This window comes from Pollicipes pollicipes, unplaced genomic scaffold, assembly GCF_011947565.3.
Source record: "Pollicipes pollicipes isolate AB1234 unplaced genomic scaffold, Ppol_2.1 Scaffold_4219;HRSCAF=4965_pilon_pilon_pilon, whole genome shotgun sequence".
Lineage (NCBI taxonomy): Eukaryota > Metazoa > Arthropoda > Thecostraca > Pollicipedomorpha > Pollicipedidae > Pollicipes > Pollicipes pollicipes.
Genome location: NW_023596448.1, coordinates 36,755,852 through 36,778,840, shown reverse-complemented (window position 1 = coordinate 36,778,840; position 22,989 = coordinate 36,755,852). Strand labels below are relative to the sequence as shown.

The 22,989-nt window shown below is 50.6% G+C and overlaps 1 protein-coding gene across 1 annotated transcript in view; it reads right to left on the bottom strand.

The window, feature by feature from the left end:
- Positions 1-22,989, bottom strand: part of LOC119095596 (myosin-I heavy chain) — a 42,198-nt gene that overhangs the window by 13,228 nt on the left and 5,981 nt on the right. Inside the window, exons 2-4 of the mRNA XM_037218455.1 lie at positions 10,468-10,663; positions 831-966; positions 173-344 (exon numbers count right to left, since the gene is read on the bottom strand). Coding sequence (XP_037074350.1) covers positions 173-344; positions 831-966; positions 10,468-10,663 — 504 coding nt within the window. The remainder of the gene's footprint in view (positions 1-172; positions 345-830; positions 967-10,467; positions 10,664-22,989) is intronic.

Sequence of the window (22,989 nt, the reverse complement as noted above, 5' to 3'; positions counted from 1 at the left end):
GCCCTGGTTTGACCAGCCCATCCCATGCATTAACGAATTACAAATAATACTGCCCAGTACAATTTCGCTGCTTCGACCTTCATGCTTGCGCGATGTGGTTTTAAACTGGCGCTCGCCGCAGGTATCTAGATGCTCTCGTTAAGCTCGCTGTTCGTATTACGTGGAGCAGCACCTGACAGGATGATGCCCTGCGGGTAGCCGGTCTCGGTCTGCTGCCGCACCGTCTCCCGCACCACCTTCTGCAGCTGCTCGCTCAGCTCCTTCGACCTCGTTGAGTTGAGCGTCAGGGAATTGCCCCGCTCCTTGTATGAATTGAGCGAGACGAGGATGGAGCCAACATTCGTCTGGAACACGACAACATCTGAAGCGCTTGAGCACGTGCATGTCCCAAAGGGGGAGGGGGGGGGGGAAGGGCTGTCGGCACTAGTCTGAGGTCTGTGACACGAGATGCATGCCGTCGTAAATAATGTATTTGCCATGCTCTTCGGACAACTTGCGTCACATGTTTTTCGGAAGGTTTGTACCAAAACTGAGAAGTATTATGGTGAAAACAAATGAGAGTTTGAACTGCATGACTCGCAACGAAATTCCGGTTGCTGTTGGTATGCTTGGGGTTAACTCGGGTCCACAATTCATTACGGCATCGCACTAAGCTTATGGACCACCACCCACGCTTCCTAGAGCTAAAACATCAAACTTGCGGTGAGATCGGAAAATGAATAAAGGGGACCCCATCCACCACAAATACTTGATACATGCACTTCCTTATACTAAAACAAATACACTTTGCCCATGGACCGTCACACCGCTGGCCCGCCAGCACCACTCACGTAGAGCTGGTGCTGTTGAAAGCGAGCGTACAGGCAGCGCATGACAGCATGCTCGGTCAGCGGCCCCTCCAGGTGACTCAGGTCCTCCACGTTGGAGCAGGCGGGCGGCGGCGCCAACCGGCCGGCCGCGCTGGTGCTGCCTTCTGTTGTTAATCGTGACAACTTGGGGCTTCCTGAGTCTGTGGGAATTTCGTGGCGAAGTTATCGATGGGGATTGGGGAGTAAATGCGGCCAGTGTTGTTTTAAATGGCTTCGCGCGGCTTAAGGAGGAATGACAGACGTTTATCCATAATTCTGCATCATGGTCTGATGGAATACTTACATGGAATGAGGCCGGTGGCGGCCGTCGACTAGGAAGTATTGCCATTTTACATAGCTAATAAGCAATGACCACAGATACATTCACTGTAATAAAAACAACACGAAGTATGTGCCTGACGAGACATTTAAAATTGCCACACTCATAGATCAAACAGTCAAAGAAAATATGCATGAAATATATATATATATATATATATATATATATATATATATATATATATATATATATATATATATATATATATGTGTGTGTGTGTGTGTGTGTGTGTGTGTGTGTGTGTGTGTGTGTGTGTGTGGCTGCCAGGAGGCATGGTAAGTTGCCTGATTCATAAACACCTTTCATCATCTAATTCGAAACAACAGGGCCATGGGCAGTGACACCGGTTGAAGGAGAGAGTGGGGGCAGGGAATGGGCAAGAACCTATCGACCGCTTTGGATTTCAGCTCGACACAAAGATGTCGCATGCAAAGGAATGTCCTAAAGCACGTTCTCTCTCGTCAGCTGTCCTTGCTCCCATCAGTTGCTCTCCCTTCTTCCGGTGATCCTCGCTTGCTCTGCAGAGCGACCCCTGAGCACAGGTGGGCGACGAAGGCACACATACGTCCCTTTCTATTTGATATCAACATGCTTCCAAACGCTCGTGAGCGCATTGCTGGAGGCCTCAGGGTCATGCAATGGTAGCCTCTTTCCTAGACTTTATTAACCAGGCATTCCTCCCTTGCTAGAGACACGCCTGGATTGTTGATGATATAGCTTGCTGGTCGGTCAATATCATGGCTGCATTGCTTTGCCTGAGGAATGTTAAAATGATGCGCACCCATCCTGCCAATCACCCCCGAAACAAATACGCTTCTGCCATGCATTCGCCGTGCCCGAGAGACTAATCCGCGCATGGAATCTCGCTTCCAATACCCGTTTGCTGCAGTTCCCGTCGGGAGTAATTTCCCCTGCGGCGGTGTACCTGGCATCAGAGGCGCAGCCAGGGAACGGGTACGGTGGCACCGGCCGGTGATCTCGCGGGTTTGGGGAGGCTGCGCGAACCCATAGCACACACATCGGAAGCATCTCACAATTCTCCGCGTAGGTCACCATCCACGCAGGACAGGCCATCAGCGCCATAAATCCCCCAAATCGCGTCAGCGTTCCCCCCCTGATGACCCCTGGGCGCGCCCCTGCCCACTACAGCCTGCAATCTCCGCCGAGGGAGGTATACCGCCAGCATACCGGCGGGCCGAGGCCAGACGCCGCGCTGCAGCCCGGCCAGCGTCCCCCGCCGCCGGCACCGGTCCGGAATGCGTCCGGCCGTGTCTCGCTGCCGGTGGAGCGGCACGCCCTGGGGGCGGGCGCGCCGCCGGCCGTGGCGCCGACTCGGGACGCACCCCGGCTGCCCAAGGCATGGCCATTATCCCCCGCACCCCGACCCCGCTATTAGGCCTGCGTTGCAGGCGCGGCAGCTAGGTGCTCGCTTTTATGGGGGCGCCCGGCCCAATTAGGATGTCCTAGCGGGTGCATGTGACCTGTATTCGGTGTGTAATGAGACATTAGCGCTCAGGCTGGAATTCGTCTTCTTTTTTTTAGAGGAATTTCCGCGGCATCTTTGCCAGTTCCACCTTCAGCATCCCAGCGGCAAGCGTTTACATATCTGTGTCTGCACGGAAGCTTTCTCATAAATGTCTGCATTGCTGATTGCTCAGGACAAATGAGCTCAGCAGTCGTGCCAGAATCTGCCACGAAGGCAGCAATGCTAGCCGATGATTGGAGAGAGTGAGAAGCGGAGAACACGAACAGGACTCAGCTCCAATGCGCAGTCCAGTAGAAATGACCTGGCTTTGTCGCGGCATCGTCACTAAACTCTACATCACACCAGGTTGGGATGCCGATGCCGGTCGGGCTCCTTAGGCCTGGGACCTTGCAAGTGGCAGCATCAAGCTTTATCTACAGTGCAAAGGCTTAGCGCTCGCCCTATAGCAATGACGTCACTGGGGCCTAGCCACGAAGAAGAAAATGTGAATAGCGTTGAAGCGTCCAATGCGTGGGCGAGGGCTGGTGAAAACTACATCTTCCAAGATTATAGACACCTGAGTACTCATCTGAGATAAATTTATTGTAACTGCCTTAACTTCGTCCGCAATATTTGCATCTGCCTGTGCAGGTGTTTGTATATTCATATACATGTACGGAGGACATAAGTGCGCAGGCATTGTGGTGTATTTCGTAAGAAATCCTTTTTAGTCTAACGTTTCATGTGAATGAAATATTTATAAGCGTCAAATTATGAATATACTTTTCATTTGATTTTTCGGCTTGAAAAAATGCAATGTTGCATTATCTTCAAACCTCGTATTTCATATCATGCAAAAATGATCTCATTTTTAATTTTGTCTGTCTACTTTCGATCGCACACCTTTGTCGAGAGCGCAATAGTGCATCTCGTTGCACATCCTTAACTGTGTGCATGATTTGTTGACCGTCCCCACCCCACAAACCGTCAGTTCCTTTACGGGTCGGCAACTAACGGTGGGAGGAGAGAACGCCGCCTCAGAAGCTGTTACAGCCATTCTCTGCAGTGATGCGCAATACAATGGATTATTACACCTTTCACCACAAAGTGCACTAGGGTCACGCAAAGTATGCTTTAAACAAGCCATTGCCTCAATACAAAACACGAAAAGCTGTTCATTGCTGTACACAAAGCTGTTCCATTTCAAGTATGACGACACTTTAAGTCCGCCTGACCAGGCAACCTTCAACGACGCGTTCATATGGAAATAATATATGATACCTTTTCCCCTTTATGACAAAAACATTTTTGGTTACAAAATCTTCTTAATAGATGCTTTCGGAGCAGGTTGAAACACAAAATAAATCATGTCAAAGACTACGCGCTTCTATAATAGTGGGGCTCAAATTGGTTTCATTTTTCATCAACTGAGTCATAGGAAATCTGAGATACTAAAGAAGAAAAATGACAAAATACGGAGAAAAGATCACCTGTAATGAGCAAGCGTTCCTAAACAGATCACAGGGCCCAAATTTGTTTCACCGAATTCAGCTTCGTGTATGCATTTAAATTTATACCTGAAAGGTGGCATCCTCTTTTTACAATGCGTGGGAGTCGACGAAATGCTCTGTTGAAGTGAAGTCTGTGGTGGTGCATACTTCCCGACGCAGCGAGCCTCCATCTGCCGTCAATAGTGAACGTAGCGCACGGAAAGGCCCCCCATGAACGAACCAAGTCAGTGAGAAGGTCAAGGACTATTTGGGCATCAGGTGCTCCTCAGGTGAGCGCCGCAAGGTCCTACGGCATTTATTATGCGGAGCGCACAGCAAGTGCCCACTTAGAGCTGGTAGGAACTCCATCGAATTTCCCTCAGCATGGAACGGGCGGTGGTTTATTACACGGCAGACAGCCACGCAATCCGGTGTGACGCACGCCTGGTCATCGGGTACCAAGAAACCGGGACCAGCCGGCCGTTGCATGCGTGTCGCCGAGGCAGAACTGACAGTAGGCGTATGGTCAAGACTGGCACGCAGGGGCGCCGAAAATGGAAGCTACGCTGCGCGCAGGCAACGTATCGTGTAACCGCATATGCGGGTGTGGGTGCGTGAAGAGCCAAAGCATCTTTTGAGAATTATATACCGTGGCTGCCCGCGCACAGTGGGGCGCTTTAAAATCAAAATAAAACGTTTTGAAGACGCTTGGAGCATGCATGTCACGGAAATACATGCAGACTGCTGCCAACGAGCTAAAGAGACCAGAACTCAGCGTCGCTAGTTCCCGCGGCAGGAGTGTAGTTTCTTATTCAGTTGGGGGAGATTCAGGCCCCCTTACAAATTGGGCCCACCCCCAACTTTGGGAAGAAAGTGTGCCACATCTAGGAAAAACCTATTTTGTAACATATTTTAAGGACAGGTTGGGCAATTTTCCTCTGTCCAGCGCCTCAAACTCATTTCGTGAGGCTACGCCGCTGCATAAGCACCAGCACCAGCACCAGCACTGTGGGGGCCGCAGTGCCGGCACTCAGCATCGCTTGCATCCGCGGTGCCGGAAGCGGTGCCAGGTGATGCACGAGGGCGTCCGATAACTAAGATTAAAAAGCCAAGAACTTGATCTTTAAAACCAGAATGACTAAATTTGAGTACACTTTTTGTCGGTTATCGTCATGTTTCATGTTCCACATAATCACGAGTGAGCCCGAACGCACTGCCACCGGCACTCATCCCAACGACACCCGATCAGGAAGCACCTGCACTTCAGTCTTTCTTGTTCACTTTCTCACTGTGGGCTTCAGTTTGCCTCCACTTTAGAAACAGCAAGCAGCAAGCGGTTCCTAAGGTTGCCGAAGAGGCAGAGATGAGCGCGCGAGAGGCCCAGAGTGAAAAGCGAGTGGGGGAGGACAGCCCAGAGAGTGTAGCGAGTGGGCGAGGACGGTCCCGACTGCGTAGCGGGTGGGAGAGGACGGTCCCGACTGTGTAGCGGCTGGGGGAGGACGGTCCCGACTGTGTAGCGGGTGAGAGAGGACGGTCCCGACTGTGTAGCGGGTGGAAGGGGACAGCCCAGCCCAGCTTATGTTCCCGTTACACGTGACGTGGGCTGTGTGAGACCTGGCGTTCTCATGTTGGACAGTGACATTGGAAACATCATTTTGGATATTTATTATCATTGGATATCATGGTGGAGAGCGACATTGAAGACGCAGAGTCCTGGTCGCTTACCCTTCATGGATCGATGGAGCCCTCGCACAACCTAAATGTATTGGCTGCTGTGGATTACCTGCCAAGGTGAAGAAAAGGGTCAAGGAAGCATAACTCATTGTCAGCAATGTTCTCCGCGGAGCGCTCCTGTATTCCGGCCATTCGGTGCGCGTTTTGAGTACTCTTTTCTCTCGTTGCACATCCCGCATGCCTTCTGTGAGCCTGTGGGGCATCCATCTAGTGTAAGCTCTGCGGCCAGGCAGCTGATAATAAATACTTACAATCTGCTCAGTGGTGCACTTCGCCCGCTCAAAAAAGTCACCATATGTATCTAAAGAATTTCACGCACAACTTGTTCAATCCCGCATTCATTCCATCCGCTAATGCACTGACAAGTCCACCAGATCATAGTACGAATGTTATTGTCCACACATTTTCATAATGTGGACCGCAACATCGACCGTTCGACATCCACTGGCAGCGTAAGCATCGGAACTTGGGCCGGACTTTGGTCTTATATATATATATATATATATATATATATATATATATATATATAATTGCTCAAATTGAACAGTTACTAGAGCTCGGGCACATCGACTACTGGGATCATTTTGCGCGCAACAGAACCGAGACTACATGGCAAAACGCCGCCACCATAACGACTAGCAGCTCCGTGAAACTGCTACCGTGCTTTTTCGTTTATCGCTTAACTATTTTGTTAGCCCAAATCGCAGATCGCTGCGCTTGTCTTATCGTGAGGTCACCTGGTTGGCGGTCTCACAAAAACAGCTTGACGCAACAGTGCAGATTCAGTGATGCACATAACAATGTTGTAATTCCCAGAAAAGATGAACCCTCCGAAGGCCATGCCTCTCATCCAGGGCGCCACAGAAGCAGAGGCAATTCAAATACCGGCGCGGCACCCGTTGATGCGTCATCTTTGCGGTTCGTCCACCGGTTAGAGCTGCCCTGAGCGCGCCCCTGCGCCCCCTCCGTCCGTAATCGGCCGGGGGCGGCCGGCCAGGCAGACCGGCAACGGCACCTGACCATCGGCCGCAGGGGCGCGTTCAGGCCCTAAAACTGGAGACGCCTCACCACCGGCAGCGTGGCGGGGCCGCCGCCAGTAGCGTTCCTCTCCTCCTCCGCCCGTCCTACCCCTCTTCCTTCCGTGTGACCATCCCTGTGCCGCCGCCTGGAGCCGGGCCTGCCGCCGCCACGACCGATACCTGGGCGGGAGCGTCCAGCCCGCCGTGGGTCGGCCGGCCGGCCGTCGCACGTGCAGGGCCGCGCTGGCCGGGCCGGGCCGGGCCGGGCCGGGCTGAGCCGGTCCGGAGCTACCGGCGGCGGCGGCGGCGGCGGCGCCACAAAGCGTGGTCTCAACCACGACAGACCAGGCGGTGGGGCTGCCGCCGGCTGCCCGTCTCCGAACGGAGGTCAAACGGCAGACGGACAATAGAGCGGGGGCCAAAGGTCGCCTTCGCGTGCCTACTGGTGGCGTCTGGGCCCGCCGAACGCGCGTGTGGCCGACGAACGCGCATGCGCGAAATGAAAAGGTTTTCCTCGCGTGCTCCTGACGCTAAGTTTTCTTTGCCGATCCGAAGTAGGTATATTCCAATAGGCTTGGAGGACCGCGAGCTTCAGTGACAGATACGGGTCACCTGTGTCAACCGTGAAAATTTTCCTTCCTTTGTGCGTTGTTATGCGTAGCCTCGCAAAAGTCAGGGAGGCTTTAATAAGCTATAGTCACTAAAAAGTCGTTAGGCGTTTGAATGTAGACCGTAGGAGTACCGCCGTACAAAGGTTTAGGTTGTGGATAGAACGTCGTGTCGCAAAACTACCTGTATAAGTGTTACGACCGTGGCATTTCCAATGCAAGCTGGTGTATTCACGGGCACACTTACCACGCCACATTCTCGACCCACGTTTGCGGAGGTCACATTCAGCCTGCACGCCTTCGAACAACAGATTACAACAGCATCTCCCGACATCTGAACAATGATGTACATCCCGCACCTGCGGCTCGCTGTAATGGCGGGCTCACTGGCGAGTCAAGAGCAGCAGTCATCGCTGAGCACCGGGGTACTGGCTTGGGGACGTTCACGACGACGACGACGACGACGCATTCCCGACGACGCCAGAGCACCACCTGCCGCGTCAGCTGGTGCCACCCGCCATTGTGCCCAGACACCACGGGTCATCCTGCCGCGGCACGCGCACGCCAGCTCTAATGGTGGGCCTTCGGTCGCCTAATGCGGCGCCCGCGCTACCTTTCAATGAACGCCGTCTCGTACGTCAGCAGCTATGGCCCGTCAGCGACTCGGAGCGCCTCACAGCCTGCACAGAGAGCTGTTACGATCGGCGTTTGAAGTCGGCCGGATCGTAAACACGTCCGTGGGATAGCACTTGCTGCCTGCATTGGCACGCTCGGAAGGGTACCTGTTGGGTTTTTAATTGGGAACTTGTGTTCCAGAATGATAACAAGCGGGCCTTGCAGCCGGCTGACAATCAGCGGAGGTCGGACACCCCTGGCGGATCGATGTCAGGAGATAGCGCGCGGGAGCTGGGTCTTCCGGGAATAAGCGCCGTGATTTAGACTTTTGACGGCGGTCTGAGAATAAAGTACGGCCAAGGCTGTTCAGCACAACGCGCCGATAATTTGTGAACGTTTGAGATGTCCGGAAATACCAAGTGATTTTGCTCAGCGCATGCAGAAGTGCTGCAGTGAGGGGCAGGGTACCAATGCTGCCTAAAGCTATCGACACAACATCGCGAGCCGTTGTCCGAAAATAGAGTTGGACGCTAGCTCTATCGCAGAATATTTGTCCTACGCCGGCTATACTTGCTACACTTGTTCCAGACTTAAATTTAACCCACATTGTCTCATGCACGTCGCAACGCTTGCACATTCAACGCGATTTTCATCGTAAGTTATTAAGTGCATTTGTGAGGAGCAGTATGCACAAGAATAAGACAGTAGTAATAGCCCTGTTCGTCAAAGAAAAGCCAGGAAATAGAAGATAAAGATGCGTTGATATTTCGACAACACTCCTTTGTCAAAATAAATAGCAGAAGTATTTTTTATAACTTCTGCCATTGGTTTTGATAAAGGCATGTTGTCGAAATATTAACGCATCCATATGTCCATTCTCCTGTTTTTTTTACGAGGAATAAGGCTAATGCTACTATCTTGTCAATATGCTTTTCATCGTCCGAATCTAGAATCAGGCTTTTACAAAGCATCCAGCTGGCATTACCCGGGACGTTTGCCCACAACCTCGACCCCTCCCTCTTCACATACCACAGTCCTCACACTTCCCCACCGGTCCTCCCCAGCCAACCCATCATAGGAAAAACAATGGGGCATAATTATTTCCTGGCTGTTTCTGAGGAAATTTGTTACAAAATCACCTTGCTTTGTATTACACGATGTTTGCTACTATTCTATCTTACTTTCAGCATCCTCGCTCCCTTTGTGCTGTTTATCTTAATAGAAGTGTTGCCAGACCTCTGAGAAAACGAGGGTTATTTTCTTTGCACCATTATGTGCTCACAATGCACCTTTTCCACACTACATGAAGCAAGGGTGTAGTTTCCAATTCAGCTGGAGGGAAGAAACTCCTCAAGTCATTGCGGAAGTCATCACCGCTGTCGACATCCTCAATGGCGGGGCTTCCATGGCAAAGACAAAGGGCAGTTCGTGCGACCTTACGCCGCATTCAATGACCTGTGGGTCATTACAAGTCAACTCAATACCAAGGTGGTGTCATTGCGCCCATACATGGGCACAATGATACCATTAACCTGAATCCGAGCATTTCAGACAATGTAACTTATGCATATGGATTGTAAAGGAAAATGCATAGCAACGGTACTTGTACCCCCCCCCCCCCCCCACATGTATTGCAAGTGTCTTTGCTGGCGCCATAAGGTCGCAACGGATGCCCATAACAACCGCAGACCGCACTGAGGGACGACGATGGCAAGCTTCCAGAGCTGATCGTGACGCGTCTACAACACTCTGTAAGTACTGAGTACTGATACCAGAACCTCAAGCTTCCAAAGCTGATCGTGATGCGTCTACAACACTCTGTAAGTACTGAGTACTGATATCAGAACCTCAATCTTCCAAAGCTGATCGTGACGCGTCTACAACACTCTGTAAGTACTGAGTACTGATATCAGAACCTCGGTAATGCCTCGGTAGGGGAGCAAAGCAACTAACGATACATTAACTTCCCGACACACAGTTAAATTGTGTCCAAGTCATAACAACTACCACAAACTCTCATGCAGACCATCGCACAAGTTGTTTTAAGTACCCCAAAGAAGCCATTTAACGCAAAGTGAGCCTTCTAGCTCGTTACAAATTACCGCCCAAAAACAATTGCCTTGCAAGCGGTGCTGGGGCTCAGGCTTCCAATAGCCTCGAGACTCGGACCCGGGTTCGATTCCCGACTGATGCTCACGCCGCTGTATGCCACACGCTCGCCTTACCCTCCGGCTGTCGACGGCAGGCCTTTGCGAGAGCGTGCACTGACGTTAACCTTGTTATCGTGTCATACTCGCCGGCACTAACCATGGGCTGTTGGCTTGAGCCGGGGCGGCGGCGGTGGCGGCGGCTGCGGCGCGGCAGCGTCGGCGGCGGCGGGCGGCGCGGCGGGCGGCGGTTGTGCCGCGGCCGGCGGCGGTTGCGCCGCGGCCGGCGGCAGCGGCGGCGGACTGACATGCAGTCGAGAGCGCAGCGTCACCAGCTCCGAGCTGAGCGAGCGCAGCCGCTGGTGCAGGCTGGCCGCCTCGTTAGAGGAGGATGTGTCTGTAACGGGACGCGGCGTCAACATCATGCGCGCTGGCGAGGAATGGAGCATGCGGGTGTTGATGGTGGACCCAGTTTTAGCAGTCGGGCAAGCTCTAAGGAAAGGCTTTGTACCAGCCCTCACACGGGCCCGCACACAATCTCTCACATAGGCCATCATACAAGCTCTCACACAGGCCATCAGACAAGCTCTCATACGGGCCATCACACAAGCGTTCACACGAGCCATCACAGCAGTTCTCGTACAGGCCATCACGTAAGCTCTTACGCAAGCCGTCACAGCATGTCTCACGCAGTCCAGCACACAAGCTCGTACAGGTTATCACATAAGCTTCTCAGGATCCTGTCGCACCGTCTCCACGCATGACGCCGCGTAAGAACGCCAGCAGCCATCGCGTGATTCCTCATGGCATCGGATAAGCCCTTATACGGTCAATATCACAAGTTATTTTCCAAGACACCATACAGACCGCCATACGAGCCAGCACAGAATTGCATGAACGTAGGTCATTACATGAAGGTAGGTTATTACATGAAGGTAGGTTATTACATGAAGGTAGGTTATTACATGAAGGTAGGCTATTACATGAACACTCATACACGTCACCTGGAGACGTCCACGGGTTACCTTCCTCCTCCAATCCAGCTACCACCCGTGGAGCTGGTATCAGTACCAGTATGTACCCTGTATCAGTATCAGCCCACTGCTCATTTCTAATCGGTTGTACCCATCTGTCTCCTACCAAGTGACCACTGTGAACTTTTCTGCCATTTTACATCCAAATATGCTCTTTTGTGTGCAAGATTAGATAAGGAGTGAGACTGAAATTAATTGGACAAAATAAGAGCAAATATTTGCATTGTGTATAAGTTACTGAAGTATTTTACGGACATTTCATTAGCGTCATACCCACACCTACAGCCGCAATTTCGTCACATCCCGTGGCCAATCCCCACCCTTTATTCATTCCACGTGGACATCGATGGGGTTGCCCAACCCGTGAATTCCTCGAGCGTCATCGCGGGATCCTTTACACGGGCTCCCGCAGCAGCCGCCACACCAGGCAAGAGACGGCCGGCCTTCCCGTCTGAACGCCGGCTCAGCGCGACGCCACGTTCCACCGCTAACATGGCGTCGCCAGGACCGGCTCGCTCTGGTACACTTGGAGCGGCCGGCCCACCGCTCACCGGGGCTACTGCCGGGACAGGGCCTTGACACCGGCAGCGGCTGGCCCACCGCTCACCGGGGCTACTGCCGGGACAGCGCCGTGACACCGGAAGCGGCCGGCCCACCGCTCACCGGGCTACTGCCGGGACAGTGCCGTGACACCGGCAGCGGCCGGCCCACCGCTCACCGGGGCTACTGCCGGGACAGGGCCTTGACACCGGCAGCGGCTGGCCCACCGCTCACCGGGGCTACTGCCGGGACAGCGCCGTGACACCGGAAGCGGCCGGCCCACCGCTCACCGGGCTACTGCCGGGACAGTGCCGTGACACCGGCAGCGGCCGGCCCACCGCTCACCGGGGCTACTGCCGGGGCAGGGCCTTGACACCGGCAGCGGCCGGCCTACCGTTCACCGGGACCACTGCCGGGACAGTGCCGGGACGCCCGGTCATCGTTGAGGCGGCACCAGTGTCATGGCTGCGATGCCCGGGCAGCTTAGGGTCTCGCTGCTGACGCAGCTGCGATTCGTCATGAAGGGTGCTCGCTGCTGATGCAACTAGGCGCATCCAACACGTGCAGGCATTTTAGATGATGTTGTATTTGACTGCTTTTGAAAGGACTTGCTCAATGCTCGTACCACGTCCGCTGTTTACACACCCGGTTATTGGGCACGCCCTGGAGAAAGGCATAATCAAAGCCATTTGGCATATCCGGTCGTCGATGATCAATCATTCAGTATGCATGTATGTAAGCAAACATTTCAGTATGCAAGCATGCATGCTGAAAAATGACAAGACCGGAGCGTCTGATAAGACGGTCAGCCAACCATTTTTCAAAGAATGATTATGTAAGTGTACTTGTTTTAGCAAAAATGCGTCGGGTCGCCGCCGCACCAAACACACCGCGTCATCAGCGCGCAGAAATATATTATCGGCAAAGCCGTTGCCCTCGGGAAAACTTCTTGGGAAAACGACAACTCAACTCCCGGTGAGGGCTTCTGATGTCTTAGGTCAGAAGTTAGGTCAGGTCAATGAGGAAGGGGTCAGGGTCAAATTGTCAACGGTTAAGAATGCCCACCTAACTAAAGACTGTAAAGCGTTCCCAGGCATTTTAAGTCAATTTGATTTAAAGATTGGCACAGGCGGAAAAATCTCGGTAGACAGTTATGCTTGCTTGGAAAACAGTGCCAAGGGCATCTGCTCCACAAGTGGCCACCTGTGTATTGGGGGCCAGTGGGTACGTGGACGCACCCAGCGCCTTCAGTGCACTGGGGTCGGCGGGTGGCGTCATTGGCGCTCTGTACGGACATCACTGCCATCTACGGGATGTCAGCAAGACACGCAATCCTACTCGTTCGCAATCGTTGATGTTCGGGCGGACCCTTTCAACGCACCGATGGAAGCATGCTTCCTTGCGGCCATACACCGGCCTCTACCTCCCGCCGCTCCCTCCTTCGCTCCCTCTTTCCCCTCCCCCGATCCTGCCTTCTGCGCGCGCCTCTGGAAAGGCGCGCATCTTTCTCACTGGCAGCGGCGCGCCGGCGGCCCCCGCTGCGCCACTTCCCGACGCGGCATCCGAGCCGGTTTTTACGTGGCGCACGTCTGGCGACAGCCGCGCAGCCGCGCCGACAGGAATAACAATGGCCGGCCTCTTGCACGGCGCCGGCCGCCCGACGACCGGGGAGGAAGCCGGGCCTAATGGTGGGAGAAACACATCGGGTTAGGGCGAGGGGCGCCGCGTAGGGAGGGGGCGCGCGCTTAGAGGCGTGTGGGCAAGCGCGTGCTGCTTCTTACCAGCTGACTGCCGGCACGGGATGACTGCGAGCAAAACCGAACGCCGAAGCCCACTTTTCCGAGATCGGCCTCTGATTGGTCGACCGCGTCGCTTGATAGCGCGGCACGCACGACGCCTCCGCGCGCTCCAGTTCATCTAGATAGCGGCGAACGCCCCGGGCGGGGCGCGTCGAGCCACGCGCACGCCAGGCCCGACCACAGTCTCCGCGGTCCATGGATCGAGACCGGGCCGTGGCCGCCGCCGGCGGAGGCAGTCACCGGCGCATCCGCACGCGCCCACGGGCTGTGACCTTGGGCCCACGAGCTCTTCATGAATAAGGCATGGTGCCGGTGCCAGCGTGCAGGCTGCATCCCAGCGCATTGTGCCGCCGCCACTGGCCACCTGGCGGACAGCGGGAGGCGGCGCGGTCGTCGCATACGCGCCGGTCACGTCTCGCCGGTGAAATCTTCCGGTGGGAGGTGCCCGCCGGCGAATCCACATGCAGCAGGTGGATTGTGTGGTGGAAGCTGAACACGGCCGGTGCGACTAAAGCAACGCTTTGTGACAAAGCACAGCGATCGTCTTTCAAAATGTGGAGTAACGTTTTTTTGTGAGAAAGGGTAGAAACCCTGTCATGCGACCTGAAATTTAACTTAAACGTTTATCTATAATGTATTCAGCAGCATCGAGTCTTCATATTCAGCGAGACGAATATGCGATGCTCAATATTTTCGAGCCGCCAAAAACTTGACTGTGTTCGGCATCCACGTTCTGTGTATGAAATACGGCCGAGCTTTTTATCCAAATGGAATGTCTGAAGGATACATACCAAAAAATAGCACAATACCAAGGTAGACGGCAAATGAGGTTGCATCTGGAGCAAGATAACCTTTACAAAATGCCACAAGAAAAGCATTTACTAATACTTATTCTTGGGAAGTTCACATTTGTGCTCAGCCAGCGCTGATAGCGGCCGATTCACCGTCGACCTGCCTATGTTCACATTTACTGCCTCTCGCATTGGCCGTAATGCCTTTACTGCGTCTCCCCCCCCCCCCCCCATTTCCGTGATGCTACGGCGCCAGAGTCCCGCCTGAGCTGAATAGAAGGAAGGCCCTGACTGTGGCGCCGCTATGATCACCTGCGCGCTGCCAATGCCGCCGCAGTACCGCCGCAGCGCTCCTAGGACACCTGCGGATGTCGATCGTGCAGCTAACTATGCTCGGTGTCTCCGAACACTATAGTCGTGTTCGCGATGGATTAACGCGTTGAAAAACCTATAAAAAGTTTGTGAAATGATTGTCGGAAATTTTGTGATGTGCTATACACAGTATACAAGATGATGCTTATGTTCGTGCAATTTCATTGTCATTCAATACTTTTGATGCTTTTTTAAAATCTCTGCAAAAAATAGCCGGAAACCGCTGATAAAGTTATACCGCTAGAAAATCACGTCGAAAAATTCAGATTGAGATAAATATCTGAATTAAAGATTCACGATGTCGGACGGCTTGTGATTAGCAGGAAACTTACTGCAACTCTAAGCCCCAACTTGAAAGTCAGTTAAAGAAGCTGACCCGCTCAGTGGGTGACTTCCGGAAATGAGTGTACCAGCTTTTAGAACCAGTAAGCCTGTAGTCTTCGTACCTCGTTTACCTTCGACCCTTTGACCCGGCCCTAATCACATTATTGCCTGCTTGACTGCAATACTTTGCGAAACTTGACGGACAGCACACTGCGGGTTTAGTTGATTCTTCTGTGAATCATAATGCTGTTTCATATTCACTGAAAAAATGGCTCAATTTCCGGGACACGTAGCATATATGATAGATAATAACCAACATACAATGTGCCAGAATCCGTGAAACTTCGTAGATTTACAATCCCTCTTTTTCAGAATAAAAATTGGCAGATGTTTGCAAAACTATGCAGATTGTAATGTGCTTTGCTTTCAGGATTGATCGACCGCGTCCAATAGCGCGTTTTTAATGTTTGCTTCGGCAAAAATCCATGTTCTGACTTATTTTGATTTGCATTGTGCATTCGTGTCTAGCACCCCAACATTGTAAAGCATTTAGCCCCATGTTACTGGGTTCCGGAGAACGTAATGAACTTCGTGGCGTCATTATATGTAAGAATCACGCATGGCACACTAGTTTCAGTGTGTGGCTTTATTTTGGAGGCCCGCGACTAGAAATACCAGGCTGTGGAATGATGGGAACTGCGTGCCGTAGATGCAGTGCTAGTACGGGGTTTGTGAAAAAAAATCACTTTTTCAGGATGTGTGTTGGATACTTCCAAAGCTTATTGGAAATTATGAAAGCTACATTTACATTGCACAATACTGATGAACAGTCTCTTCTACTGATCAGTGATAAACATGGTTTGTTGATGAAAATGGCCCTGCCAGCAACAGTTCTTCCTCAATCAAAACCGAAGGCCTCGGGTACACGTTTATGGTAACTTTCTGCAAACCATCTCAGTTTCTCAATACTAAGATGGTCAGACATGTAATCCACCCCTGTGGATATTTGCTCATAGAGTAATCTTGGCCTTATTCACCTAATCCAACTGCACAGCCTCAAATCATTCAGCAGATGCAGGCACGCACCTGTTCGTCAATCGGATCCAGCCTTGCATGCATACATACACACACAACTTATATATATATATATATATATATATATATATATATATATATATATATATATATATATATATATATATATATATATATATAGATAGATAGATATAGATATAGATATAGATATAGATATAGATATAGATATAGATAGATAGATAGATAGATAGATAGATAGATAGATAGATAGATAGATATATATATATATATATATATATATATATATATATATATATATATATATATAGATATATAGATATATATATATATATATATATAGATATATAGATATATAGATATATACATGTGTGTGTGTGTGTGTGTGTGTGTGTGTGTGTGTGTGTGTGTGTGTGTGTGTGTGTGTGTGTGTGTGTGTGTGTGTGTGTGTGTGTGTGTGTGTGTGTGTGTGTGTGTGTGTGTGTGTGTGTGTGTGTGTGTGTGTGTGTGTGTGGGTGTGTGTGTGTGTGTGTGTGTGTGTGTGTGTGTGTGTGTGTGTGTGTGTGTGTGTGTGTGTGTGTGTGTGTGTGTGTGTGTGTGTGTGTGTGTGTGTGTGTGTGTGTGTGTGTGTGTGTGTGTGTGTGTGTGTGTGTGTGTGTGTGTGTGTGTGTGTGTGTGTGTGTGTGTGTGTGTGTGTGTGTGTGTGTGTGTGTGTGTGTGTGTGTGTGTGTGTGTGTGTGTGTGTGTGTGTGTGTGTGTGTGTGTGGTGTGTGTGTGTGTGTGTGTGTGTGTGTGTGTGTGTGTGTGTGTGTGTGTGTGTGTGTGTGTGTGTGTGTGTGTGTGTGTGTGTGTGTATCCGGCAACAATCGCCTGTGTCAGGGGATGTAACCCGTGGCTATTCTTCTAATCCCTCATTGCAGTCCCAGGATATTATCCTTTCGACAGGTGCAGTCTCCAGCTATTGGCTATTATCAGGAGATTCGGCATCTTGCATTGTTTCTCCTGATTAAATGTTGCCTCATATTCTCATCCCTGCTATGGCGTGACGCTCTTAAATCACCATCCTGGGCCTCGTGGATGTCCGTCGATACCCTCAGCATGGTTCACACGCCCATAAACCACATGACCTCGCCCGGCTGGGGGCACTCGCCCGAGGCGTGCCAGCGCCGCTGATTGTAGGCTTCACACGAGATTCGTGCTTCCAATGGCGTCTAAGATATTCGCCATGGGGGTCCTCACTACAGTATGTTGCATGACACAGGCTCAGGCCGTGTCTGCAGTGAAAGCATGCAGATATTTAATTGTTGGCTACAGTGGAATCGCCTTAATACGAAGTGCCCCTTATCTTTGGCCTTCGACGTGCCCTCGCGAGGTAACGTGGTCATGAACAGCAAATCAGGAACGCCAGCCGCAGGAAGCATGGCAAATTACAGCGTTACTATATACGCAAAAGTACAAAAGCGCCGACGAATAATGAACACAAAACGGAAACCAGGAAACCAGCCCCGACACGTGATTTTGCTTCTATTCCTGCCGCCGCCAGAGACTTTACAAAGAATCACACTTCACTTTATACCGTCTTTGAACGCATGCAGGTTTGTTCCAGCAATGGCTCAAATTTAGCATGCTTGTCGTAGCCACGGAATAAGTCTTGATTGACTTGCTCACCTGCGTCGGCTCAGGCATAATCAGGCATGCATATGTTCCGGTATGTGTATGTTCAGTTATAAGCGTGCTCAGCGCTCAGTGTTGGCAATGTTTTTGCACGGTACAAATACATTCATACACGATAGAACAACAACTTTGGGAATGGAATAGGCCGCGCTTTCTGGGCAAATTGCATGCTTGCCAGCAACGCACGGGAAGGTCACAGGAATGTCACGTGCCTGTGTCTGAAACTCGATGCATTGCCAGTGTCGGCCGGGTATCGTTAGTTTTAAATCGCCTGCAATATAAGAAGCACAGGGATGCCATCTGTGAGAATGACCGATTAAATCTAGGTAATCTCTGTATTAAATACGCTATACCTAAACGTGTGCTTAACCCTCGCCCTCATCCGCCGTTTTTCGTAATACGGAGTAATGGGGGGGGGGGGGTGGGGGGTGGAGGGGCGGGGGGGGGGGGGGGTTGGAGGACGTTGATGCGAGGCCTCTTCTGTTTCAAAACTAAGAAGGATAAAACTTAGCGGAAACACCAGTGGATGGCGTATCAACAAGGTCTCGCGATCAATAAGAATCTATTTGCTGCTAGGTGAATTATTAACACCGTTATGCCAGGTTGAATTCAGATTTCCCCGCAAGCCGGGCTTTTCAACTTGACATGCTCACATGAACGACACCATGCCTCGCATAGCCACTAAACCTAAGCAGTCATGCTACTTATTCATATCTGAGTGTTATGGGGTATCCAGAACTGCACCCAGAGACCAAGCTGCTTTAGCGTGGAAAGCTGCAGTTCATGAACGAAATCAGTACGAATGTCCAGCTCTGTAAGAATACTTCCACTCTCACCACTGCGGTTATTTGGCTTCTTAACTGATTTATTGCAGCATAAACCACAGCAACGCATGCTTCGCCCTTAAAAAGAGTCACAAATGCGCTGTGTTGAGAATGAAGAGAGTGGCATAGCTCTCAGGCCACTTCGGCGCGCGATCCTTACGCACGCTCTCTGTTTCATCTCTACTCTGCAGCGCGAGATACCGCCCCTCGAATCCATTCACACCACTTCAGCCGAGGCATTCAGCCATGTCCGCCTTCTCTTGTAGCTGACCAATCGGCGCGGTCGTTCTACGGCCGCGGTCTCGCTCGGCGTCCGCCATCTGCTGCTTGCCCGCGGCGGTTCTGCCCGGCGGCCATCTTTCCCTTTCGCCGGCGCGAGGCAAAGGTCACAGGACAAACCGTCGGTCAGCACGCAGACAAAATTCCCCCGGGGAGAGCTCTAATGCGCGCGCGTGATGTGCCGAGCAGGGAAGCTGCCGGGCCGGTGATCGCTGCTACCAAATCACGCCAGACGGTCGTGGGTCGGCACCATCAGATGGCGGCCGCAGGTGCACCCACGGCTCTCCTTGAGTCATGAGACGGTGCGCTCATACCATCCTTCATAACATCGCATGTATCACAATTATCCATTTACCACGTTTCTTGGAGAATTCAGATTGCTGAAAGCGGATCTATATTCATACGTGGATGCAAAGAATGAGGAAGAAAGGAGGTTTTTGTCCTAGTTGATCACTATCGGTTTTGATGTTTAAATCAGTGCACACTTGTTCATTTGACAGCTGTTAGCCTGTTGCTGACTATGCGTGCGACGCTAGTGACAATGATTGCACAGGCGGTAGAAGAGGTGTTGGGAGTGGTAGCACTGTTAATTTACCCCATTTTCCAAGCCCCGCATCCGCCACTGATTCCAGAAAGACCGCATGCATGCCTTTGAGTTCACCGCAGTCACAACACCGCGCAAGATAAGAGCTTGCACGATACTTAAATGCTTTATGAGTTTGGGGGAGCTAACTCCGGCTTTTCCTTCTTTTACCGTTCTGAGCGAGCAATCTTCAAGACATTCAGCCATTTCACCAAAAAAATCAGTCTAGGCAACAAGCTTTCATTTGAGGCAAGTCAAGAGACGTCCAATCGGCTTCTTAATCTCACAAGCGGCCCATTGCTCGGATGAGAAGCAAAATGCAGCACGTAAAAATGAAGTGAACAACTGCCTGGCTTCCTGTTCTGGAGCTAGTGCGCACATATTTTGTTATTGGGTTCCAATTTTCACTTAGAAGATAAAGACAAAGCAGCAAGAGATTTGTTTGAATGTTTTCATGCGTGGAACAGAACCCGTTTTCTACAAAAGCAGACCCACCATCCACGTTTTCTCGAGCCAGAGCATCAAAGACATTCCACCTATTGTTCTTAAACACCTGGAGGAGGAAAATATGAGCTAAGCTGCGACTCGGCAATCCGCACGGATATTTTAGATTCCTGAACATCGCTGAAGTGACATCGTCCAAATAAGTGCACGTGATGACAGCCAATGCATGCCGAATTTTATAAGCACTGTGACCTGCACTCACATTACATGTATCATACTTCCCCCGTCCGACCCCAAGTGTTCGGGTTGCACTCATACGAGACCAGCCTACTCATCACGACAATGATGCGTACTAAGTTGCTTCGAAGCCATAGCATTGTCGGCGCCTACCGGAGCTGATAATCATATTTCAGTATCATAAAAGTCCATCCATATGCCTCTCAGCACGAGGCCCCAATCACAATGCGTTGAGGCCGGGGCCCATCTCCAGTGAGAGTGGTGGTGAGCGAGGGGCCGTCTGTTTCAAGGTCTGTCGGACGGGACAGCCGCTCATTCACGGATGAAATGTCCTCAGTCACCACTCCTCAGTCCTTAGTTCTCAGTCTTCCGTTCTCAGTCCTCAGTTCTCAGTTCTCAGTTCTCAGTTTATTCTCAGCCCTTCATCCCGCGTCATCATTATCTTAGAGGCACTGTTAGGCTAAACGATCATCAAAAGGGGCACACTTGTTCATATGGGGACCACGCACGACATTAATGACGACCTAAGAGCTTGAAATGCCGCAAACTAAGCGGAGCATTGATTAAAATACATGGAAAGAAAACCGTTCCGTACCACCTTTGCGCTTTGGCACGCAAAGATAGGCAGGAAGAAAATAACTCTTGAAGAAGGTGCATCAAAACATTCGTCGGCACATTCCTACAATACATAATGTAATAATGGAGGAATATCAGAAAACAACTCCCGAAAGCGGGGCAAACCCCGGTTCGATTCAATTATTAATATTCCAAACAATTGGGTGAATACTAAACTTGTACACGTGGGAGGGTCCGGTCCCCTCGCTCCTTTTTCTCGAGCCGGAACATGCGTGGACATGTGTATGGCCTAGAAACGCAGCTTTTTGTCAGCCCGCAGCCCGGCCCGGCCCGGCCAGCTAGAGTCCAGCCCACGAAAGCCGCTGCGCTACAATGGTGACCCACCATTACCCGGAAGTAGAGGGGAATGACAATCTGCATTGAGTTGTTTTTCCTTGGCTTTAAACCCACATATGAAGTGCGCATACAATTTTATTTCAGCGTCACCTAATGCATAACATTGTTTGGCTAGCACAAGTGATGCTGCTAAGACAGTAGTGAATGAAATTTATATTCTTCCTAAGTAGACCTTACGCATTGTGAGAGAGTTTCCAACTACAAATGACAAGAAAGGGACGGAATCTTATAAGGCCCATCATTAAAATGTACCAAACATTTCACCCTTGTACATCATCTCAGTAAACCAAAGGCTATGCATCATAAAACAGCACGCATGGACCGATCGCTTTGCGGTAAGAGAGTAAAAAATGCTGGATAATGAGGTCATGAGAGGTCTCCTTAGACCATTGGACTGTACACCGGCAGCATCATCATTCGAAGGCGTCGCAATCACCGCAATGTCATAGCTCTGATTCAAGAACCAGACGCAGGCCCCAATATGATGTTTGCTGTCCGTAAGTGGATACATTATGTAATGACACGAAAAAATGCATGGCAGCTTTGAAATGATTCACATTTCCCTCTCACCACTGTGCTTGTTCCACTCCGGAACCATCCCCGTGACGTTTGTGGTAATGGTTACAAGGAAGGGTAGCGATGGCATTTTGACCAAGAACCTTCGCCGCAAGTGCCATTCTTGTTTCGTGCTGCCATAAATGTGCAATGTTTTTAAATGCCGAAGCAAAATTTCCACGAAGCGAAACGAATGAGCAAATCATGTCCAGGACCTCTGTTGACATCTCACATAGGCTGCTGATTGCAATTTTAGGTTTATATAGAATGTCTCCATGACGGCACGTGCTGAGCTGAAATTTTACACAGACCTGAATTCCAGTACAGATATTGGAAGCGATAGAGAAGAAAACATAGCAGAAGTCTGAATGAAGGGTATCGGTTGAAAAATAATGCAAATGGCAGTAACGGTGACATATAATATACGTAAGGGCCACCGTTATCTCGGACGTAAATTGCGTGTTATTTGGGCAGAAGTAAACAATATCCACGTGGCTATCAAGGTCTATCTCTAGTCCGAAATCTGTTGCACGTTTGATACACCAGTTATCGCGGGCTGTATTGAGAAGTGAGCGAGGCTAGAGGAATGAAAGACATGCGACCTCCTTTGCATTTCACCGATGAATTCCTTTGCAATTCATCGATATTGGTTATGAGGCATGATTTGTGCACAAGCCTAGAAAGTCTAAGCGCCCCTCCCTTTCACAACAACAGTCAAGCGTGGCAGGTAGCCGTGTATATATATATATATATATATATATATATATATATATATATATATATATATATATATATGTCTCAACTGCCAAATGCAGCTGGGCCATGCTTTGAAAAATATGGGTTTTGTTCATGAATTATCCAGTGAGATGTTTGTATAACCCTTGCTCAGATTCGCCATTTTCCAAAATGCGGAATTGGACAGATAGAGCTTAAAAACTGCAAAAGATTCGTCCCGACGAGTTCTCGCGAGTGGCACTATTTTCACGTTGCTAAATCAATGATTGAACACATTATGACAGACCAAACGTAAAAGTTTTCAAAAAATCGCACTTTTCAGCTTTATAACATCATACATAGAAGGTCATGCCTTGTGGCGACACAAAGCCTAAGCAAAAGTGTTTCCTGTTCAATTCTGAGTACAACGGTGTATACTATCATGTGGTTGAGCATATAGTTATGATACATGGCTCCGTTCATGTAACAACGTCGGTCCGCCGCGCGCGTTCCGCGGCGTCGTTGATT